The sequence below is a fragment of the Nyctibius grandis genome, chromosome 4 (assembly GCF_013368605.1).
Source record: "Nyctibius grandis isolate bNycGra1 chromosome 4, bNycGra1.pri, whole genome shotgun sequence".
NCBI lineage: Eukaryota > Metazoa > Chordata > Aves > Nyctibiiformes > Nyctibiidae > Nyctibius > Nyctibius grandis.
In genome coordinates, this window is record NC_090661.1 from 54,230,604 (window position 1) to 54,252,477 (window position 21,874).

At 38.0% G+C, this 21,874-nt stretch overlaps 1 protein-coding gene and 1 non-coding gene across 3 annotated transcripts in view; one reads left to right on the forward strand and one right to left on the reverse strand.

Moving 5' to 3' along the window:
- TDP1 (tyrosyl-DNA phosphodiesterase 1) overlaps positions 1–21,874 on the forward strand; it is a 51,055-nt gene that overhangs the window by 12,988 nt on the left and 16,193 nt on the right. For both annotated transcript variants that reach the window (XM_068398749.1, XM_068398750.1), the window contains exons 9-14: positions 107–185; positions 1,781–1,966; positions 2,755–2,803; positions 5,858–5,924; positions 11,044–11,151; positions 12,670–12,772. In XM_068398749.1, the coding sequence (XP_068254850.1) occupies positions 107–185; positions 1,781–1,966; positions 2,755–2,803; positions 5,858–5,924; positions 11,044–11,151; positions 12,670–12,772 (592 nt within the window). The remainder of the gene's footprint in view (positions 1–106; positions 186–1,780; positions 1,967–2,754; positions 2,804–5,857; positions 5,925–11,043; positions 11,152–12,669; positions 12,773–21,874) is intronic.
- TRNAL-AAG (transfer RNA leucine (anticodon AAG)) lies at positions 20,078–20,159 on the reverse strand. Its single transcript has one exon. It is a non-coding gene; the product is annotated as a tRNA-Leu (tRNA).

Genomic DNA, 21,874 nt, shown 5'->3' on the forward strand with positions numbered 1-21,874 from the left:
TCTAGTTGCACTTCTGTGTTCAAACTTGCTGATAAGTTTTACTACTTTACAAACGAAAACACTCCAGAGCTGCCAATAGCTTGGTGTTGGTTTTTTTTTTCTGTAGAGTATATCTGCTTGGTTCTACCCCTGGACGATATCAAGGTAGTGATAAAGAAAAGTGGGGTCATCTTCGGCTCAGAAAGGTACTAAAACTGTAACCTTTTTTGTTAATATCCTTTTAACTGAAAATATAATTTTGGAGAGCATTCTTTTGTTCCTTTCAATTTTTCCAGCTATGATCAGTGATCTTTTAATACATTGTTACCGTTTAAGTTAGCAATAACATAAGCTTGCAACTTATGACAGTGTAGACTTTGCACATAATATTTCTGGGCATTATTACCATGGTCAGTCTGTGGTCTGAGTTGTTATGTGCTTCCAGACCACTGAGGTGGCACCATCACTCAAATGACTTCCTGTCTGCTGTTGGTGTTTCTAACAAGTGTGATGCTGTCAAAATCCAGTCTTCTGTGACTGGGAACCAAATCTAGCCTATTTCAAAGGCACTCACTGAGGAAAGATGTGTTGATACAGACTTGCCTGCACCTGGGGAACAGGCTTATTTTATTTACTTAAATGTTAAGGGCTATTACAGTTTCTTTTTCCCTAATGACCTGGTAAAAACACATCAAATTAAAAACCAATTTGCACATAGTTGATGTCATCAATTCAGTCAGGTTTTTAGTTTTGTTCTAGTACATTTCTAAGATCTTGATTTTTTTCTTTTTTAATTATTTTTTTATGAAATGAATAATTAGGAACACAGATTATTTCTTTTACCCCCACCCTCTCCTGCATTATTTAGATAAGCCATAATGGTAAATCTTCATACAAAATTGCATCTCTCAACTTCGTAGGGCCCCTTCTTTTTCAGTATTTAGAATCAGGTAAGATATTTCATGTCATCTGTTAAACGCCTCATAATTAGGGAATTTTCAACCCGCTTCTCCGGCTGAAGTGGCATTATTTTAGATTCCATTGTGAATTTTACATGGAATTCTAATGCTGTCTATGGGAAACACTGAATAAAACCAAAATAAAACAGAAAAAGCCTGTACAGAATAAGATGGTCTCACGGCAAATGTTTCGGTGATTAAAAAGATGAACTTTTTTAGTGACAACGCAGATAGACCTGGTGACACTACACTGGCTGAAGCCATTTAGTTATGTGTCCTCTCTAGAGGTGGAAAAAGGTAACCACTGCATACAATTTAATATATGCCTATATCCATCTGTTTTTAATGTGAGTTTAAATTCCATTCACAGCTAAAGAACTCCTTTAAAAGGATTATTTCAATTTACTTTTCAATTGTTCTTTTTTTCCACTCTTATTCTGGTCTTCTATTGTAGCTGGGCTTTAGGATATGAGAGGAATTTTATGGCCAACAACCACTAAATATAAAAAGATCTGGTTGTTTAATTGTGACTTCTGGAGCTAATGGTTCATGTTTTTAGGAAGAGCTGCTAGCATTCTTTTACCCATTATTTAATGGTTGGCTTCAGTGCTTTTGGATAAAACTTGAGATGTTTGATCTTCTCTTGAAAGAACAGTGGGTTTATTTGGAGAGCCTGATGACTTTTTTTTATTGCAAAGTTAAATAGATAGTATGACTGTTAATCTCTTTTGTTGTCAGAAGTGAATTAGAGAGGATTTATTATATCAGAAGCGCTATCAAACCCCTAATTAAGGTTTTCTTTGCCTGTTGAAATCTAACAATGTTTTAATTACCCTCACTAGCTTTTGAAAGAGCATGCTTCGTCAATACCAGCACAAGAATCCTGGCCTGTTGTTGGACAGTTCTCAAGCATTGGTTCAATGGGAGCTGATGGGTCCAAATGGCTGTGCTCAGAGTTCCAGGAGAGCCTGTTGGCTGCAGGCAGCAGTGGGACAACTCTCCTTAAATGTGATGTTCCAATTCATTTGGTATGTCTTTTATATGCTAGTGACCTTTATTTAACATTATTCATTTGTTGTTTAAATCTTAGTCATTGGTTTGCTTTTAAGTTTTGGAAGACATTAATGTAGTTTTCATCCTGAAATCATAAGGATGCAACTTAGTGACATTTACTCGTGTATGGTATACTATAAAAATGTACTATAATTTCCATCTGCATGACACTGGAGTATATATAATCTAACCAAAATTATATTCCATTCTATAGCTTGTCTTTTGTAGATGCAGCTGTTTCTGCTGCTGAGATGTAGCTGAACCCTGAATGCTTAATACCTAAAATAAATTATTCTCTAACGTGGCTATTTTGGTCAGGTTATTAGCACAGTTAAGGGGAGGAGAAGAAACAAGTTTGTGACAGGAGCTTGTTAAATCAAGAACAAAATGTTGTCAGACTATGCACTTACCATGTGCTAATTGCTCCTCTATACTCTTATTTGAGATAAGAGTCTAAAATCTTATAAAATAATGTTAAGAGCTTACTTTGACCACCGTGGAAGTGGTTGAAGCAGGATTGTTTGAGTCTTGCTAGCTAATTTTGGTAAGCTCTGCAAGAGAGGTAAAAATATCTTTGTTACTGGCACACAACTAGTTTTAAGCTGCAGTGTAATTTTATTCTGAAAAATAAAGCTGTTAATGTTTTGGGTTTTTTCCCCTCAAGTAAGTTTTCTTTAAGGTGATTTTTGTTTGAAAATTGACATCTTGTGTATTTAGAGCTGCATTATTAAAGTTACTTTTTTTCCTCCCCCCCGCCATGGAGGTTTATCCAACTGTGAACAATGTGAGGCAAAGTCTGGAAGGCTATCCTGGTAAGCAGACGAACCCCCATTTCTTAGCTTTTTGTGGTCATAATGTCCTGCAAAATCACTTCAGTGTTGATGTTGAATGAACCTAAAGTTGTCATCTTGCTGAGAACTTGGTAGAATAGGTGGCAGTAGAATCTTTTTATTACTGTTGCTGGAGCTCTGACTCCAGCTCTCGTGTTGTGATTGGATAGAAAAAGCTTTGTGGGCATTGGTATATAATCTGTATAGTATATAAAGTCTGTATAGCCATGTTCATATGTCACTGTATAGGAAAAAACAGCTCTTGCCTCCTGTTCTAACTCCAGTCATACTTTCATTTTGGCAGAAAATTCAGGTTTGAGTGTGCCAAGTTGTCCTTGTGTTTACTTTGTAGTTTCATCCTGCACATCAGATACAATGGAGAATATGATGTTTCACTACTCGTTAGTCATTTTTTTAATATTTCAATATGTATTTGTTCTGTTCAGTCTTCCCATGTTTGTGTTCATGAAGTCAGTATATTTGTATAGAAAGCACAGCCCCAGCCAACCTGACAGAGAAAGAGGTACTGTAGTATTCTGATGCAGTGAAGCTTTTGTTTCTCAAAAGCAAGCACTTATGAGAGTTACACCCATGCATGCTAAGGGAGCTTGCTGATGTCAGTGCGAGGCTGTTGTTGATTAGTCTTCAAAAGGTCAAAGCAATTGGAAGAGATTCACGAGGACTGAAAGAAAGGAATTATTTCCTGTCTTCAGGAAGGGTAAGAAGGAGGATCTGGGGAACTATAGGCCTGTCAGCCTCACCTTGATCCTAGGAAGGTGATGGAACAAAGAATCCTGGAAACCATTTCCAAACATATGATGGACAAGAAGGTGATCAGGAGTAGTCAGCATTGATTTTTAAAGGAGAAATTATGCTTAATTAACCTGATGTTCTTCTATGACGAGGTGATTGGCTTGGTGAATGAGAGGAGTGCACTGGATGTTGTTTATCTTAACTTTAATAAAGCTTTTGACACCGTCTGCTAAAACGTCATTACAGACAACCTGATGAAATACAGGCTGGATGAGTGGACAGGGAGGCGGATTGGAAACTGGCTGAACTGCCAGGCATCAATGGTTGTGATCAATGGTGTGAAGGCCAACTGGAGGTCAGCCGCTAGCGGTGGTGTGTGCCAGGCATTATACTGGGACCACACATTTAATGTCTTCATTAATGACCTGAATCGTGGGGCAGAGTACACCCTCAGCGAGTTTGCAAATGATACAAACACAGGAGCAGTGGTTGATGTATCAAATGATTGTGCTGCTATTCAGAGGGACTGTACAGGCTGGAGAAGTGGGCTGATAGGAACCTCACGCAGTTCAGTGCTGGTGGTCACTAAGATGAAGATGAGCCAGAAGCTCTTCTTCTGGCAAGAAGGCCATCAGTGTCCTGGGCTGCATTAGCAAGCACATTGACAGCAGGCTGAGGGAGGTGACCCATCCCCTCTATTTAGCACTGGTGAGACCACATCTGGAGTGCTGTCTTCAGTTGTTGGCTTCCTAATACAAGACAGACATGGACATACTGAACCAAGTCCAGCAAAAGGCCATGAAGATGAATACAGGATTGGAACATCTGTCATATAAGGAGAGGCCGAGAGAGCCAAATAATTCTTGAACCTGGAGAAGAGAGCTTTCCTGGGAGATCTTATCAATGTGTATAAATACATATAGGAGGATGCGAAGTGGAGGCAGATTCTTTGCATAGTGACCAGTGAAAGAACAAGAGGCAATGGACATAAATTGAGATACAGGAGTTTTCAGTGTACCCTTACAGCAAAAATGTTTTCTGATGTTTAAATAGAATCGGTTGCTCAGAGAGGTTGCAGAGTCTCCATTCTTGGAGATACTCAACACCTGATAACTCCGTACTGAGCAACATGCTCCATTTGACCCTGCTTTGAACAGGGTTTTATTCTAGATGATCTCCAGAGGGTGTGTCCAGCTTCAATGATTCAGTGGTTCTTTGGCATTGCTGAATCCATAAACATGTTCCTGTTCCAAACTAGATACCTATGCTCCTATGTAGTATGAAGTAGAGTAGCTGTTGAGCTCTTCTAACAATTGGTGGAATTTGAACACAGGGATAGGGAGTGCTTTCAGCTCTGTCTTTCCTCTGAATTGAGCAGTGTTTGGACATATGTAGAAACTGCAGCCAGTGAGTTTATAGGTATCTGTGGTTCCCACAAGTAAGTTAGGACTTTTTGGAATACATCTGGTTGTCTACAGCACCTGTTTAGGAAAGTTGATACACTTGAATGTCAGAGATGCAATCTGTGCAATGACTTCTTACTGTCATTTCTTTCATATTGTGAAGTAACTGGGTGAATTACACAACTCTGTATTTGTGCAAGTGAACAGCTCTGTGGACTCCTGCAGTTAGTGCATCCCTGAGAGTAGTAAAGCTTTTGTAACAGGTCCTTATGGTGTCTTCTAGGATGGATTGAATGCAGTAGGTTTTGCATCATGGTTTTTAATACACAACACTAATATAACTCAGTATGCCATGACTGATTCTTCTTTGTTAAATTCATTTCAAAAAATCACAACATGCATTAGGCAGAGACCAAATCAATACAAATACAATTCCATCAGAGAAGTTCTTGCTCTTTAAAATAATGTTGTTTGGTGGTTTGTGGTTTGTTTTTCTTTTTTTCCCCCGAAAGCTGCTTGTTTTATTCCTTCTAGCTTGTATGGGTAATGATTCTAACCTGTTGATATCAAGTGGTATCATATAAAAAAATTACCCATAAACATCTGTCTTCTAAGAGGACTTAATTCTATAGCCTGTATACTGTTTCTCTTTTTCCTAGTGTAAATCTGCTATGTAGTGTTTAGGAACTTGCTAAATTAAAAGAATGAAAAAAAAAAAACCAAACAAACCCTATATACCATTTTATACTACTGGAGCATTTAACCATTTTCTGAAAATAAGTCGTGAGGATAGTACGGATAACTTATTCAGCAAGATGCTTGCTGCTTTTAGAATGTCTTTCAAAAAACAAATTTACATGTTCTGTTTTTTTTCCTTAAGCTGGTGGCTCGCTTCCATACAGTATACAGACAGCACAGAAGCAGCTGTGGTTGCATTCATATTTTCAGTAAGTCGAGCTCAATTCTTTGGTTTTTTTTTCTTAGACTGTATGTTTAAACTTACAGTGCTGTAATGTTTGAGTGTTAAAAGCAAATTAAGGGGAAGTGGTCAGAAGCATGATATTCTTAAGCTCTTTAAAATAAAAGCCTTTAGTTCCTTGTCTGCTGGTGTTATCTCTAAAACATAGTCAAAAGCATGCTATTTACCTGTAAAAACGATATGGGATGCTGTTGCTGATGGAGAACACTAGCAGATTTTAGATTCTGTAAACTTCTATTTAAGCTTTCCTTCTCTGAACTGGAATAGTGTTACTCCTCTTCCTGCTTCCCCCCCCCTTTTTTTTTTTAAACAGTTGTATTTCACTTTCCCACTTGTGCCTTGGTATTAACAGGATTTCAGCTGAGCCACAATAGGGTCAGGAGGGCTTTTTTTTTGTTTATTTGTGTGCAGTTCTCAGTCCCTTGTGGTAATACCATCTTTTGTTACAAGTGTCTGACGTTTTCAATTAAGAACTTCTATTTTCACTTACTGCTAATATTGCCAAATTCTGACAGTCTGACACGTTCTATGCCAGATGTCTCCCTCAGGCTAAATCTTTAAAAACTTAAGCGTGTTTTGAGAACAATGGGACAAGTTGTTTTGCACAGATAAAAAAAAAAAAAATATGAATCTGGTAACCTCTTACAAGACCACAGCTCCCCATTCCTTTCACCGGAAACTCTTAACTCTTCCAGGTGGAAGTTGCACTGGTAAGATATTTACCCATATCTAAGTAAGCATTTGTAAATTTGTGTATATATTCAGAGGGCTGAGAACACAATTGCTAGTTGCAGAGAGCATCTTCCATTGTGGAGTGAACATGATTGCTGCTGTGAGCCTTGCTGGTCGATGTCCAAGGAATGGAATTGGAACAGAAAGCATGTGAGGCTTTGTCTCTCCTGCCTTTGAAGTGTGCCCTCTGAGCACGTTCAGCAAAGAAGAAAGCTACAAACACCAAGACTTTAAGATTGTTCAGTCATGATTCAATAAGTGAAGAGAACATAAGACTGGAGGTGCTTGTGCAGCCTTAATTCAGGTTAATTACAGAGCATGAGAACAGGCTGCCCAGGGAGGTTGTGGAGTCTCCTTCTCTGGAGATATTCAAAACCCGCCTGGATGTGACCCTGTGCAACGTGCTATAGGGGAACCTGCTTTAGCCAGAGGGTTGGACTAGGTGGTCTCCAGAGGTACCTTCCAACACTAACCATTCTGTGATTCTGTTTTTATAAGCATATACCTCATGAGAATCTTGTTGGAAGAAAAATATAACCTTTTTTTGGTTAGTCTCTTATTTAGTGCACAGAACATTACTTGATAATGAGACCATTCATTGTTTTATTCCTGTTTAATGAGAAAACACCCACATACCTGTGTTACTGGCCATATTAGGGTCCTGCTTTGGCAACAAAAAGGCTGTTTTAAATTCATCTGTCAAATTGGTTGCAGATGACAAGTGGCCCTGCATAATTGCTCTGTAGTGACTACCCAGATGCAGATTCTTACCCTGTAGTAAGGGTAAGACACTAGGCCCTGAGGAGAGCCTGCATGTAAGCTGTTACCATAGAGCAGATGACATACAGCAGGTTCTTATCCATGGTAACCTGAGACACAAAAAATGGTAGGCCCTATTTCAATAGGGGTAAGTATAAGATGAGCTATTTTAAAGACTTGCCATAATGCAAAGCTTTGTGAGGCAGAAGGATTAGATGAATTTGTCTTTACCTCACTGGAAAATAATACAAAACCAAAAAGAAACTACTTTTACAAGTAGGGAGAGATTAATGGAGTTAGAAAATGGTGTCCTATAGTCTCACCCAAAGAGGCAGAACCTCTGTCCCAGGGATACAATTTTTATGATGTCTATGGGCTGCTTTTCTCTCTCTTCTGCCAGTTGAGTGTATTTAACTAACCTGTAATGCAGTTCTGAATTGTAGTTTCTCAAATTTCTCAAAGTAATTTCTCAAAAGAATAAGATGACTAAACTTAATATTGATTTCACTTTTCTGATAATAGCAAATGATTACTAGACTGCTTTGGTAGATTAGCTACTGTGTAAATGGTGCAATTTGCTCAGTTTTCTCACTGGTAAGGTTGCTGTTTTTTTCCTTTCAGTATTACTCATTGATAAGGAGACATTTGCAATGCTTAATGATTTCTGTTAGTTGCTGGTTTTGAAACAGTTGATCAGCTTGAGCAGTACATAAAACATTGTATTTTAATGCTCATTTTAGTTGATTGACTTTTAATACCATATGCCTTATGCTTGCGCAGTTACCTTGTCAAACTTTTATTTTCAAAGAATGGAAGAGATTGGTTTGACAGAGCTTGTTTGACTTGCTGTTGACAAGTCCATAATTGTAGTTGTATTACAGCTTTGTGTTCTTTAGGCCTGTAGAGTTTTGAAGAATAATCATCTTTCTTCTCAGTTCAAAGAACTACAGTGTTCCCCTAACATCATAAAAGATGAAAGATACAGAGCATTTACTCAGAGGACCTCCTGTTCTCTAATGCTTGAGACTAATGGTGTGAGTTGTTTTAACTATGCTCAAGCCTTGTTGCCAGTATCTTGAAATGGAAAGCCTATTCACTATTTGAAGAACTAAATGATGAAAGAGGTGGTGGTGTAGAAAATCAGTTACTCCTGGCTCTGTGTATGGGTTGAATGTGTCTGCACTGCTTGATTTTCAGGATGTTAGGATTATCTGGCTTCCCCGTCTCAGTAACTCCATTTGTAAAGGGGCCTGTGTCTGCTCCTTTACCTCATTTGTGCCAGAAATATCAGAACTCAAATTCGTTGCAGAGTAAAACAAATATTTGTCAGACATTTAAAAAAAAAAACAGTTCTGAAATTTTGCAAGTGGTTAAATACATATAAAAGCGATACTGCCTACTCACATAACTCTTTTTCCTCACCCCACACTTGAACTTTTAGTTTATGTGGTGCCATGAGCTCTAACTGTCAAAAAAAAAATAACTACTTCAAGCTGGGGTTTTGCTCCATAAAATTTCTCAAAGCTAGTTTCATTTAACTTACCATATTTTTCTCTGATGAGACTGAATATGCCTGAAGTTTATTGCAACATGAGATCAGTCCTGTGCACGTCCTCTGCCAGCTGCATTCTGATTAAAAGTTTGAAGCTTAAAATGTGTTAAGCCAATTTGACTTGTAAAAAGTTTAAGTAGCCTGAAATTGTTATATTGACACATGATCTCATCCTTGCTGTGCAAAGCCGCTGCACTCATATTTTACTTCAGGCTTTTTGTAATGTTTTTGCTTTTTTTTTTTGCTAAAATATGCCAGGAAAGTTCTATGGTGCAGTTGAAATTTAGCTGTATTAAGAATAGATTAAATGAGATATTGTACCCATCTGAAACCCCTTCCAGTTCTTTTGGTTTATCATTCCATTATGCAGTCTGGAGATAAGCTGACTTTTAGGCTGAAGGGAAAACATTTCTTAAATACTTCTTTGCTAATAATGCTTTTACTAAAAGCATCTGAGTTTTTCAATGAGGAAATTACTACACAAAAAAAAACCCAAAAAAAAACCCAAAAAAAAACAAAACCACAAACAAACAAAAGCCCAAAACAACCAAAGCTGATTAAAGAATATAATCACTTTCTTACCCTTTTTTGTCCTTACATATTTGTGTTGTCCTGTTAAAGAAAGTATGGTCAAAGTGTATGTTCCCCATTTTGATTTTAACTTTCTGGCATACTGGTTTCAATCACTTGTAATTGAAACTACCTTGCAATTAGATTACTGTAGAATGTAAATTCAAGAGAAGTGGTAGTAGTCTTGCTAAAACACAGTACTTAATTGCATCTGTCAAAGATGATAAGGAGGCAAAAAGGCAGTAGACTGAGATAGTATCTCCAAATTATTGCAGTTAATAGTGGGGGGAGAAGTTTGTCCTTGAATAAGGCAGTGAGATAGATGTAAAGAAAATCTGTGTTCAATTCCCAATTCTCCAATTTTTCCTGTTTTTCATTTCTACATTGTTACTGGAGTTCACAGAATCACAGAATGTTAGGGATTGGAAGGGACCTCGAAAGATCATCTAATCCAATCCCCCTGCCAGAGCAGGATTACCTAGATCATATCACACAGAAACGCATCCAGGCGGGTTTTGAATGTCTCCAGAGAAGGAGACTCCACAACCTCTCTGGGCAGCCTGGTCCAGTGTTCGGTCACCCTCACCGTAAAGAAGTTTTTCCTCATATTTATGTGGAACCTCCTGTGTTCCAGCTTGCACCCGTTGCCCCTTGTCCTGTCAAGGGATGTCACTGAGAAGAGCCTGGCTCCATCCTCTTGACACTTGCCCTTTACATATTTATAAACATTAATGAGGTCACCCCTCAGTCTCCTCTTCTCTAAGCTAAAGAGACCCAGCTCCCTCAGCCTCTCCTCATAAGGGAGATGTTCCACCCCCTTAATCATCTTCGCGGCTCTGCGCTGGACTCTCTCTAGCAGTTCCCTGTCCTTCTTGAACTGAGGGGCCCAGAACTGGACACAATATTCCAGATGCGGCCTCACCAGGGCAGAGTAGAGGGGGAGGAGAACCTCTCTTGACCTGCTGACCACACCCCTTCTAATACACCCCAGGGTGCCATTGGCCTTCTTGGCCACAAGGGCACATTGCTGGCTCGTGGTCATCCTGCTGTCCACTAGGACCCCCAGGTCCCTTTCCCCTACGCTGCCGAATTATTTTTGTGCCTTAAAGATAATGTTTGCCTAAACTGTCAGTTGTGAGATAAAAGCTATTAACAAGAATAGTTGAGTTATGGTATAGCCTTACAATCTGTATTTAAAGTGTAGAGTTCTGTAGGGGAACACAAGTGTAGTTAGCTGTTTCTGTATCACACATATCTTAAGTCTGTTCTTCAAAAACAGAATTCAGTGTTTTGGATTTCAGGATTAAAAATTCAGTTAAATAAAGTATTTTCAGCCTTTCTGTAGGGGGGAAAAAGTATTAAATGTTACAAGTATAGGGTAGTATTACTGAAAACATGGCACTGTAGTATGGTGAGTATTTTTTAGACCTCAAAATAAAACTGTATATGAAAAGAATTCATCTTCTTTTTCTAGCAAATGGTCAGCAGAAATCTCTGGTCGAAGTCATGCTATGCCTCACATTAAGACATACATGAGACCCTCTTCTGACTTCCAGAAGATTGCATGGTTCTTAGTTACAAGGTAAACAACTAACCATACACCTCTCACTTAGTCATATATAAAGTTCTTGTCAATTGCAGGCCCAGGTGAGTTACTGACATAATCCTTATAATACTTTAAGCAGTGATATGACTTTTTGTCCATATTTAATGTTTCTTCATTGCATTGCCCCTTTTGGGGCTGCCTGTTGAAAGGATTATGTCAGGAACTGTTCGCAATCGCAGCAAAATCTTGTCTGAGCTGTAACTGCCAATTTTGTGGTTCAGCATCAACTGAAGTGATAAGTGTTTTTAAACCTTGGCTTGAGTTTCTTTAACACATGCTGTACGTGAATGTGCTGGTTTGAACAGAATAGATATGGGTTAAGCCTAAGTTTATCCTTGTGCTGCCTTATCATTACAAAACATGTAGATACCTAATATTTGGAATCTGACCTTTTGTCAGGTTGAGTTGTTCAGCAGTCTAGCTTGACATCTAGCTTTGTATTTCTATTGTTTGTTTTTTTTAAAGAAGCCAAAAGAGGGAGCAAGAAATTTCTTTATGTGAGGGGAGAATGTCTTATTGTGAATGAAAAATACAGATACGTTTCAGTTTTGCCAAAACTGATTTTTGTGCAACCCTATATGCTATAGACCATGATCTTTGTATCCTTACTCTTATTAAATACTTAGTTACTTTAATCTTTTTTCCTCTTTATATTCTGGCTCTTTAAATTTCCTTACTCACTGGTACTGTTGCCTGCAATAGTAGTAGTGATTAAAGTGCTTTTTAAAGGACTTAAGTCATTCAAATGCAATGCTGAGTCCACCTAATACAGAAATTCATGGTTGCTTTTATTTTTTTCTTACATTTCTTCTATTCCACCATTTGCTACTATCAAAAAGCATCCAGTATGTCTGTCAGTTAAAATGTAATGTTTAAGCTTTGTATTTGGCTGTAGAAGTAGGTTTTGACAACAGAATTGCATTTATTTTTTGATTCCCAACTTGATCTACTTCATAGCAGAAACTGATGAAGGATGACCTACAACATGATGTTGAACAGCACATTAAACCAAAAATGCCTCTTCGATAAATACTTGTTTTCATAAATATATCTAAGAACAAAATATCAGGAGCAAAAGATATTGTTTAGCACTTGCAAAAATGCTCTGAACTAAATGTATTCTGATGTAACTAGTCATAATTGAGCTAGCATTTAATCTTCCTAAGTCTTCAAATTGAAGCTGTTTACCAATACCAAATTCCTTTCTGAAATGTGCAGAGAAGATTCAAAAAGCTGAATTTGTCTTGTAGAACTGTATGACACAAGTACGCTTGTATACTTATCCACGTGCGTTGTATGAATACTCTTCTATATATTGTCTCTGCTACTCCCACTGTGCTGTAAAAATAGCAGTAAGGATTAACACCCAAATCACTTCTTAGGAAAAGACTGTTCTGATTGAAGTTCTCTGGCTAGAAGTGCATTGCTACAGCTGTGGTACATTGTCTGCTGTGAAGATTATGCCTCACTGAAATGCTTTGTTTCTCTTTGCAGTGCCAATCTATCTAAAGCAGCTTGGGGAGCTCTGGAGAAAAATGGTACCCAACTGATGATCCGTTCTTATGAACTTGGAGTCCTTTTCTTGCCTTCAGCATTTGTAAGTTCATAGTTCAAATACAAATTCTGGGATATGCTGAGAATCTTCAAATACTGATGAATACAAATGTGACTGAATAATCTACTTACTAGGTTCTGTGTCTCCAGGTTAGAAAGCTAATAGCAAGTGGAGTTTACATAAGGTATTCTTTAAAAAAGAAACAGTCCGTTTTCCTGCACAGCAAGTACGGATTTGGTATTGGTGTGACTTTTGTCATGTTACTGAAAGGCAATAGAATTTTAAAATTGTAACATATACTAAATGTTGCTGGAAAGTATGATCAAATCTCTTCTTTCATGCTTCTTAAAACTAGGCTGTGAGTGCATATTCACATTGAAGTAATGCGTACAGGTTGTAACTTGAAAAACAATTCCTAATGTTGCACTGATTGCTGTTCTTGCTCTTTCCCTGAAATGTATTTGCAAAGCCATGTGACTGTCTCTTCTCAAACTTTCTACTTTGAGAACAAGTTCAAACGCGTCTTCTGAAATCTCTGATACAAATCTAAGAATGTCTTCATAAAAGGCTTAATTGAAAAGCCTTAATTAAAAGACCTTCATTAAAAGCTGAAGGATTGTATCTTCCAAACCTATGTGACAGCAGTCTCAGTATGTACAAAGCAAGTTTGACTCAAAGTAACTATTACTCTAGTGTGTGGAGCAGAGGATTGGGAGACATTAAATGTTTTCGTGGTAACTAAGGTCCATCTAGCTTGTAGTCTAGTCTTAGTGCAGTTGTAGCAGATGCTGTGGGGATTAGCACAATAAACAGTATGTATGTGATATCTCTTTAGTATATGTTCCCTGTGATTTATTTTGAAGGCTTTCCAGAATGAAAATTGTATCCAGACCATGATGGTTAGTAGCCACAACTCAGCTTATTCTCTTAACACATAAAGTTCCTTATTGAACTACTCTTGTTGGTTTTTAGCCCCCTACAGAATCCTATGATACTGAGTCCTGTGACTTAATTGTGCATTGTATTTAAGAAAAAAGCTTCCCTTTTTTGTTTAGATTGTTTTTTGTCTTATTTAGATCTACTACCTGATAGTGGGGAGAAGAGAGTTTCTTGTTCCTGTTGTTGATTCCTCCTTCTCTCTGGTGAACCTGTTGGTACTAAAATGTTATCAATAGCAGTTAGTCTATGATCAGAAACCAATCAAACTCCTTCCTCTGTGAAATTTCTTCTTTTCTAGGGAAGAAATTCCAAGTTTCTCTGATAAAAGTCCTTAGAAATATTTTTCTGATGAAGAATACATCTTTCGTAGATAATGTTCACGGATGTTCACGTAATGTGTCATCATTTTTGTTGTCTAGTAATGTACTCCCAAATGAATATTGAAGACTGATGGTTTCTGGCTGTAGCTGAAGCAGCTGATAGTTCTGTATCTCACTCTTGACATGTATTAAGGAGTTTACAGAATAGAGTGGTCTCTGATACTGTGAAACTTAGAGACAATATCAGACATCATTCTCCAGCATGGTTTATGTGGAAGAAGACTTCTAGAGAAAATGCACTGATCAGAGACTGAAACAAGAAAAATCCTACAACTTCCTATAGTAGGCAGCATTGGTTTTGATATCAGTGCACTCTTTTTTAAAAAAAAAAAAAAAAAAAGAGCAAATGTCACTTGCATAAACAACCATTAATGACAGAATGACAGTGTTGGGCAAAAAAAATTGTGCAAAAAGATTGACTTTTAATAGCAGCTGACCTCAAGGGATAATACAATGTTATAAGAAGTTGGCTACTGTTATCTTCAGATGCTGCCAAGCGAAGAATTGGCATATGGTACTGGTATGATTGTATTTAGGGGATAAAGTTTTTTGTATGAACATAACTGATCACCAGATTGCACAGTCTTTTTACATAATTTGAATATTCCTGTTCTGACTCTGGCTTTTCCATGCATTGCTAGTTTTGGAAAACATACTTCAAGTGGGTAGAAAATCAGGAATAACTGAGTAAGTCTTTTTACCAAGAGTGACCATACCTGTTTCAGATCTGAGCAATCTGCAAAATTTTCACTTTAAAACAAAACAACAACAACAAGCCAAAAAAACCCCTGTGAGAAGGTTTGGCTTGCATTCCATCCTGAACCTTGAATTCTACACAGGATTTCTTGCATGTGGAGGAGGGGAGGGGGGATCACCAGAACATTTTTTCAGAGTGCAAAAACATATGTAAAAAGATCTTGCATTTTCTGCCCCAGGCCTAAAATTCTAAGTCTTAATGCCTTTGATCTTATTCTTGTGATTTTTTTCTATAACTAACTCAGTTTCATTCTAAAGTCAGAGTTCATTTGGATGAACAGAATTATTTATTCAGGAGCCTTTAATTTATTTATCAGAAATATGAAAGATTCTGAAGGACTGGCACCTTAGAAAATTTCATCAATCTGAAGTTAAATCCTTTCTTTGCAAACTAGTTACACCTTTTTGCTATTAATGACTTTTTAATCATTCTGAGTGTTTATTTAGACAAAATTTATCAATGTTTTTGTTTCTGCTCGCAGTCCAGTCTTACCAGTTGGAATAAAATCCACTTAGCCATTTAAGAGATTAAGAATTTTTAAAAATGGAAGTGTATATTTATTCTTGTGTTGCATCAAAGTAACCAGAATTTAAATGCAGTGTCTAAGCTAAGTTTAGTGATGATTAAAACCAGATTGGCTACTTAGTAAGCACCTGTTCCAGCCTTTAGCAGGAGCCTGCAGGCCTGTTTACACAAGGAAATTGAGAGGTAGATTCTGCTATAAATCCAATATGAGTACTCTACTACTAATGACAACTGAAAGAACGGTTTTGGTAAATACTCTTGTGTAAACAGTTCCTAATGAAGCTCAAGCTTTGTGGTCATCAGGGTGAGAGGCAAAGAAGACATTGGTTGGATCTTCTCTCATGGGAGGAAAGGTTTCACTGAAACACTGCAAAAATTTGCCCTCTTCTCTCCTCTCTTTGCCAAACCTCTGTTTAGGGACCAGAGATAATTCTGCTTGGGGTGGGAGGGGGGCTGCATTGCTCTGAATTTTAAAGGCTTTTCAGCAATTTTTCATGCATTCTACATTCATATGCACACTCTGAATTTCTTTATGAAATGAACCCCAGAGAACACTTGGTTTTTAAATGTGTAAGAGTCCTTGACTTCTGGCATTCTGGTTTTTCGTTTTGGTCAGCCTTTTGGAAAAGGCAGTCAGGGTGTTGCTATTCCAATCCCCACTTTGTTCAGGAAAAGATCAAATTCACCTATTGCTATATAGCTCTGTGTTATTTTGACATTAGTTGAAGCAACAAGCAGTGTGAAAACTTCCTGCAGTGCAGAAGAATCACTGCTGAAAATTTGGCCATTAACTAAGGGGATGAAAAATGTTTATTTTGGGGTTTGTGTTTGTAGTAGCAAAAACGAGGGAGTATTAATACTTTTCATACACTGGGAGCATGAACTGTAATCTTGTATAGTATGCCTGCAAGGTAATACAGATTAATTAGAGAAGTAGGATTTGTCTGCTGCCAATCTACTCCACAGCTCCCTGCTCTTTGATTGTTGTGACTGTCCCCTAGAAAAAGATTTCAGGCTTTAAGACTGTAACAGTGTTATTGTGCTGCCTTATCCAGCACCTGTATAACTGTCAACCTTACAGCAATAATTAAGTTCTAGTTTTCATCTTGGGAGTGTCCACCTTCTCTCTTAATAAGAAAAAATTGTTATGAAAAATACAGTTTCTGTGCTGCTTTCTGATTTCTTTTTAAAGTTGAAAATAAACACAACTTATGTTCAACATAGTCAGTGTCAAATGCAAAAGCTAGGGGCTAGTATTTTCAAAACTGAACTTTCACTTGTACCCCTGACATGGTTATAGAAATGTAAGTAAGCTGTATTGCGGGGTGGGGGGGTGGGCTGTGGAGTGGGGTTGTTTGGGAGCCCAATGGCTTTTCAGAGAGTGCAGCAACATACATATCAGGAAGATGAGTCACTACCAACAAGTGAATAAGTACTGCTGAAAACAGATTTAACAGTAGGCATCTAGGATTTGCGTGGCTGATGTTTTTTATTGCAGCGTAAATTTATCCTTATGATGTGTGCGTAATGCAATCTTATATCTGAAAAAAACAAAAATAGCTTAATGCACACAAGATCTTCCTTTCTTAAGAATTGCCAGTTGATGGTTATAGCAGTAGAGTTCAGTACAAGTTGGCAAAACAGTCCAAGAACTGGAGCTAACACAGAGTCATGGTAGGTATCATATTATGATTACTGTGCTAGCAGTGTCCACATTAGTTTAACGCTTCCTCAGGCATATCTGTACAAGCTGCTGTCATTATAGTGACATGTCTTTCATTAACGAAATGCATTTGTCATGTTTTAGTAGACACCTGTGCTTTTGGCAAAGTTTTTCCTTTATGCAGCTTTAGGAGTCAGCATCTTGAGAAGATGGTTCCAAATATCTTTAAATGAGATTTAATTTAGCATCCATAACTTGAGATAACTTACTCTAAGGCTGTGTTTCAGTCTAATGATACTCTGCAGTAGATTTTCCAGTGATAGGATCTGACCCTTGGGATCTCAATCTGTCAAAAATCATTCATTTGAAAGGTGTCGTTACCGTTTAGAGATGAGAATTTTGTCTATTGGACTATCCTTTGTCATCAAAGTTTATGGAAATCTTAAAACTATATTGGGTAAAAAAGGAGCCCTCAGCAGGAATTGTAGTTAGTTACTCATTAGAGTAAATTAATCCAATTTCTATACATACAGTAGATCAAAACAACAAAAGTTACTCATACAAACCTGACCAAGATCTTTATCTCACTGAGTAGTTGTAGGATGAGTTCAGATTTGTAGAAGGGATGCTGACAATCTTGGGACTGTGGCGGTCATTTTTGTTTGATGTTCAAGGCCTCTCTTCTTTAAACCTACAACTGCTGCAGGCTTAGCTCCTCAGCCTAGGAAGAATAATATATGGTGAAGCTTTGCTGCAACTCAAGATCACGTTCTGGTGACAAGGAGGTTGCTGTACCTGGCTGACTCAGCAGATCAATCTAATAGAGAATTAACCACCTGATAAGGTAGGTTGGAGTCTGGCTTATCTCAAACATGTCGAAGCAATAGATTAGCTTAACATGAGGAACTACATCATCAGTTGTCCCTACCATGATTGTAGCCTGCCCATGGCTGTCTTCACTCCCTTAGTTGTACTGGCACTGCTGCTCAGCTGTGCTTTAAACCAACTCAGACTGGCCAAAACCAAATTGCACAACTTTTCAAAGCATTGTTCCAAGCTCTACATGATCAGGTGAGTGCTAATGCAAGGAAGAAGTTGGAAGGGCAAGTTCAGGGGGGCAGAAAGAAGGGAAGTGAGTATAGGATCACATTGAGATAACCTTCTTTTGGCCTTGTTTTGGAACCAGAGCCTGTGGAGAAAGCTGATCAGTGAAGTTTTGGATGAAAATATGCATAAATGGTTAGGGCCTGGCTGAGGAAAATGTATTGGGCGCTATAAATGGTAGAGCCAAGCCCAAAGATCTTTCCCTTTTTGTCACACTGGTTACGCTAAAGTAGCCACTGTTGGGGTAGTAGAAGGCTTTACTTTGTCATATCAAAGGCACATCTCAAAACTCTCAGTGGTCAAAAGCAGACACTTATGGAAAAGTTTAATGGGCAGGCATGTCTGTAGTAGTTTATCCCTGAAGATTTCTTGACTTAGAGGCTATAGGCTCTTCTGTGACCATCTCTTGTCTTCTCTTAAATGCCTATAAGCTTGTAGCATTCACAACCTGCTCTGGCTGAGTTCCACAACTTAACAGTGTCACATGAAGCCCAGTGTTCTGAAAATCAGATTAATTTGATGGTTTTCCCTTCTTGCATTGAAAGACGCAATAACCATGTGATCCCTATTCACCTTTTCTATACTTTTTTCTGTAGACCTTTATCTGTTTCTAGGCTGAAGAGTCCTTAGCCTGCTCAGTTGCTCCTAGGGTGGAGATTGTTTGATCATTCTTACTGCTTTTCTGTATTTTTTTAAAGTCTCTGTCATTTGGATGGGGAGGGTAGTGAGTGGAGGGATAAAGGTAGATGTGAGTTGGAGGTATAAATTTGGAGAAACAGATCCAGATATAAATCTGTGACACAATGATGTTCTCAAGGTTTTCCTCACCCACTCGATCTGGCCTGCTGTATTTTTTACAGAGTGATATGTAATAGGTTAGCCTCTGATTGTTTTGTTTTTCATTCGGAACTGACAGAAATGTGTACACATGAGAAACATTCTAATATATCATGATAGTTTAGTTTTGATTTTTGTCAAATAGCATAATTAAAATGTATGTAATATAAAGAGGCTTTGGGTGAGTACAGTGCTTTCTCTACAGCTCTCACAACTCTTCTAATTATAGAAAGCACACAAATATGTGCTCCTGTACAGGTGGCTGTACTAAAATCTGCCAGTGTGCATGAGATAGTCTTGTGTTTAGGTTTCAGTCCTCACAGAACACAACTTAATGGAAGCTCATCTAAAACTTGTAAGAATATTTAACATTTAATACATAATTTGGAAGAAAATACTTAGTTCTTTTCCTCCCAGTTTCCTGAATATTGATACTTAATTGTGAAGACTGGCAACCAGAAAAAAACAAGTCACCTGTCAGTAGTCACATGATATGGTGTATATGGGAGCAAAGTGGGGAGAGGGACTGCAGCTGCAGCTGTCTCCCCTTTGTTCATTGGGAAGTGCCTGCAGAGACAGTGACCGATAACAAGGAGGTAGAGAGACAAATATTAGCACTTGCCTTATGTACCTGCAGTCATCTGATATTCGAGTTGCAATGCTTAGCTTGTGAATCTCGTATGTGTGTGCCTTGCTGTTAACTCTGCATAAAAAGTGCTTCTTTGATAACTTTGGTTGTTGAGACTTTTGGTTCAGTGTGGCTTTAATGTACCATGTGGCAGAGTAGTATTAGGTGAACATAATGGAGAACTAGGAATAGACTAACATTTTTAGAAACTGAATTTTTTAAAGTTTGTTTGCAATTAAAAATACACAGAATACAAACTACATGAAGTGCTTTGCAATGTAACTGAGCATTCCTCGGCATCGAGAGACTTCAGTACAAGTACAGTCTGGCTATTGGAATGGTGATTTAATACTGCCAGTTTCTTCTGATAGTTCTGTTTCTTCAGGTTGTTTCATGCAGTTTGGTCACAAAGTTAATAACACTTATTCTGGTAGAAGTTAAAGACTGAGAACTATAGAATCGTTTAGGTTGGAAAGACCTTTAAGATCATCAAGTCCAACCATTAAAACATTCGTGGCAGTGGTGGGATTTGAACCCACGCTTCCAAAGAGACTGGAGCCTTAATCCAGCACCTTAGACCACTTGGCCACGCTACCCTGGTGGACCTCTGTTGTACATGCTTCATATTCCTAATCTTAGAAACTCCACTAGCTCTGTGGTTTGTGCCTTCTATTTTCTCATGAATACAAATTTGGAAGTGGATCATTCTTCACTTGCCATCTGTTGACTGCCAGTTTTTGTCTGGTTTTTAAAATGCTTCCAGAACTTATGCTTTGAGGTTGGGTCTTGGCTTGGTGTGCTAATGCAGACTCTCAGAAATATGTTGAATGGTTGTTCACAACATAGCAGCAGCTGTCATAATTTACAATTTTAGTGTTTACGGAAAAATCAGCTGATGCTGATATTGGATCACAAGCTTCTCTTGATTAAAAAACTAATGTTTATAAAAAAGATTGTGTCCTGTGTTTGAACTGCATTTCCCTTTCTATTTCTCACCTCCTACATCTTCACTCTCACTTGTGTTCAGCTTGCTCTTTCAGCTGCTGGGGATTCCTTTCCAGAGGCTGGAATAAATATTTAACATGTAAAACATGTTGAGAGAACCCCATCACCTAACAGTATGGAGTTCTGGGAAGCATGTTGCAGTAATTTTCTTTGAAAAATCTTGGAAGTGTCTAATGGAAAGCTTTTTAAATAAATAGTTCTTCCTTACAGCTTCTGTGTCTTCTAAGGTTGTAAGATAAACTGAGCTTGACCTGTAAAATAGTATAAAAGTTTGTGGAACACTTAAATCTTCTGAAAGGTCTGTTGAAGAATATGGTAGTAGACAGCCAGCTTTTGAAAATACAAACTCAGAGAAATATAGTAGTTGTTATTAAACTGAGAATTTACCCATGATTGCCTACCTAGTGCTATCAGATGCTACAATTATATCTAGAAAATCAGTTGCAGACAGCTAACAATACTATTTCAGATTCTGAAATGCTGTATTTGATGGTGAATGCTCACTGGTAATGAGTAAAATACTCTTTTATAGTTGCCTGTGGGGATGGGTGTATGAGGTGAATCTGGATTAGAGAGCAGCCACCCATTCTGTGCGTGTGATCATCAGAACTGAACTGCTTAAATTTTTGCTGAGTTCAAACAGCTGAACCAAGCACCTTCAGTCATAGCTCAGCTTAGAACAGAACCAAAATAAAGGAGGTTAAGCTCTTTGACTGTAACATTAGCTTCCAAAGTAATGTAGTACCACTTTCTTCTTTGATTTCTCTAGTTTCAGATTCAGTCTTCTATCCTGTATGAAATGAAATTGGGGTGGGAAAATAAATACAATGTAGGTAAACCAAGATTTTATATGTGGACTTTAGGATGTTAAACCTTGCTTTAGTGTTCGCAGAACTGCCACAAGGTTTCCAAACTCCAGTGGTAAAGACACCCAGAGACATGTTTTCCAAGCCGAGGAACTTTGGGTTTGGATACCTGAATTTGTCACTGTGGGCTTCTTACAAAGAAATGTTCTGATACAGTTGAGTGAAGCTGTTTTGAATAAATGTGCCTCAATGTTGAGGAAGCATTTCATTGTGTGTTCTCCTGGCCAGGGGAGCATGGTCACTGTAAAGTTGGTGTGCATCCTTAATTCTTTACTGCCCAAACTAGCGAGTTTTTAGGTAGTTTTGCCAAAGAGCGGGCTTTTTTCTGTTTACTGGCATTGGGAAAGCATAGTCCCATAATCATGCAGTGGAATAATCGGCTGTCTCCTGTAGGAGTTACTACCGAAGTATCAAAATACTGTAGCGATACCAGTGTTAAT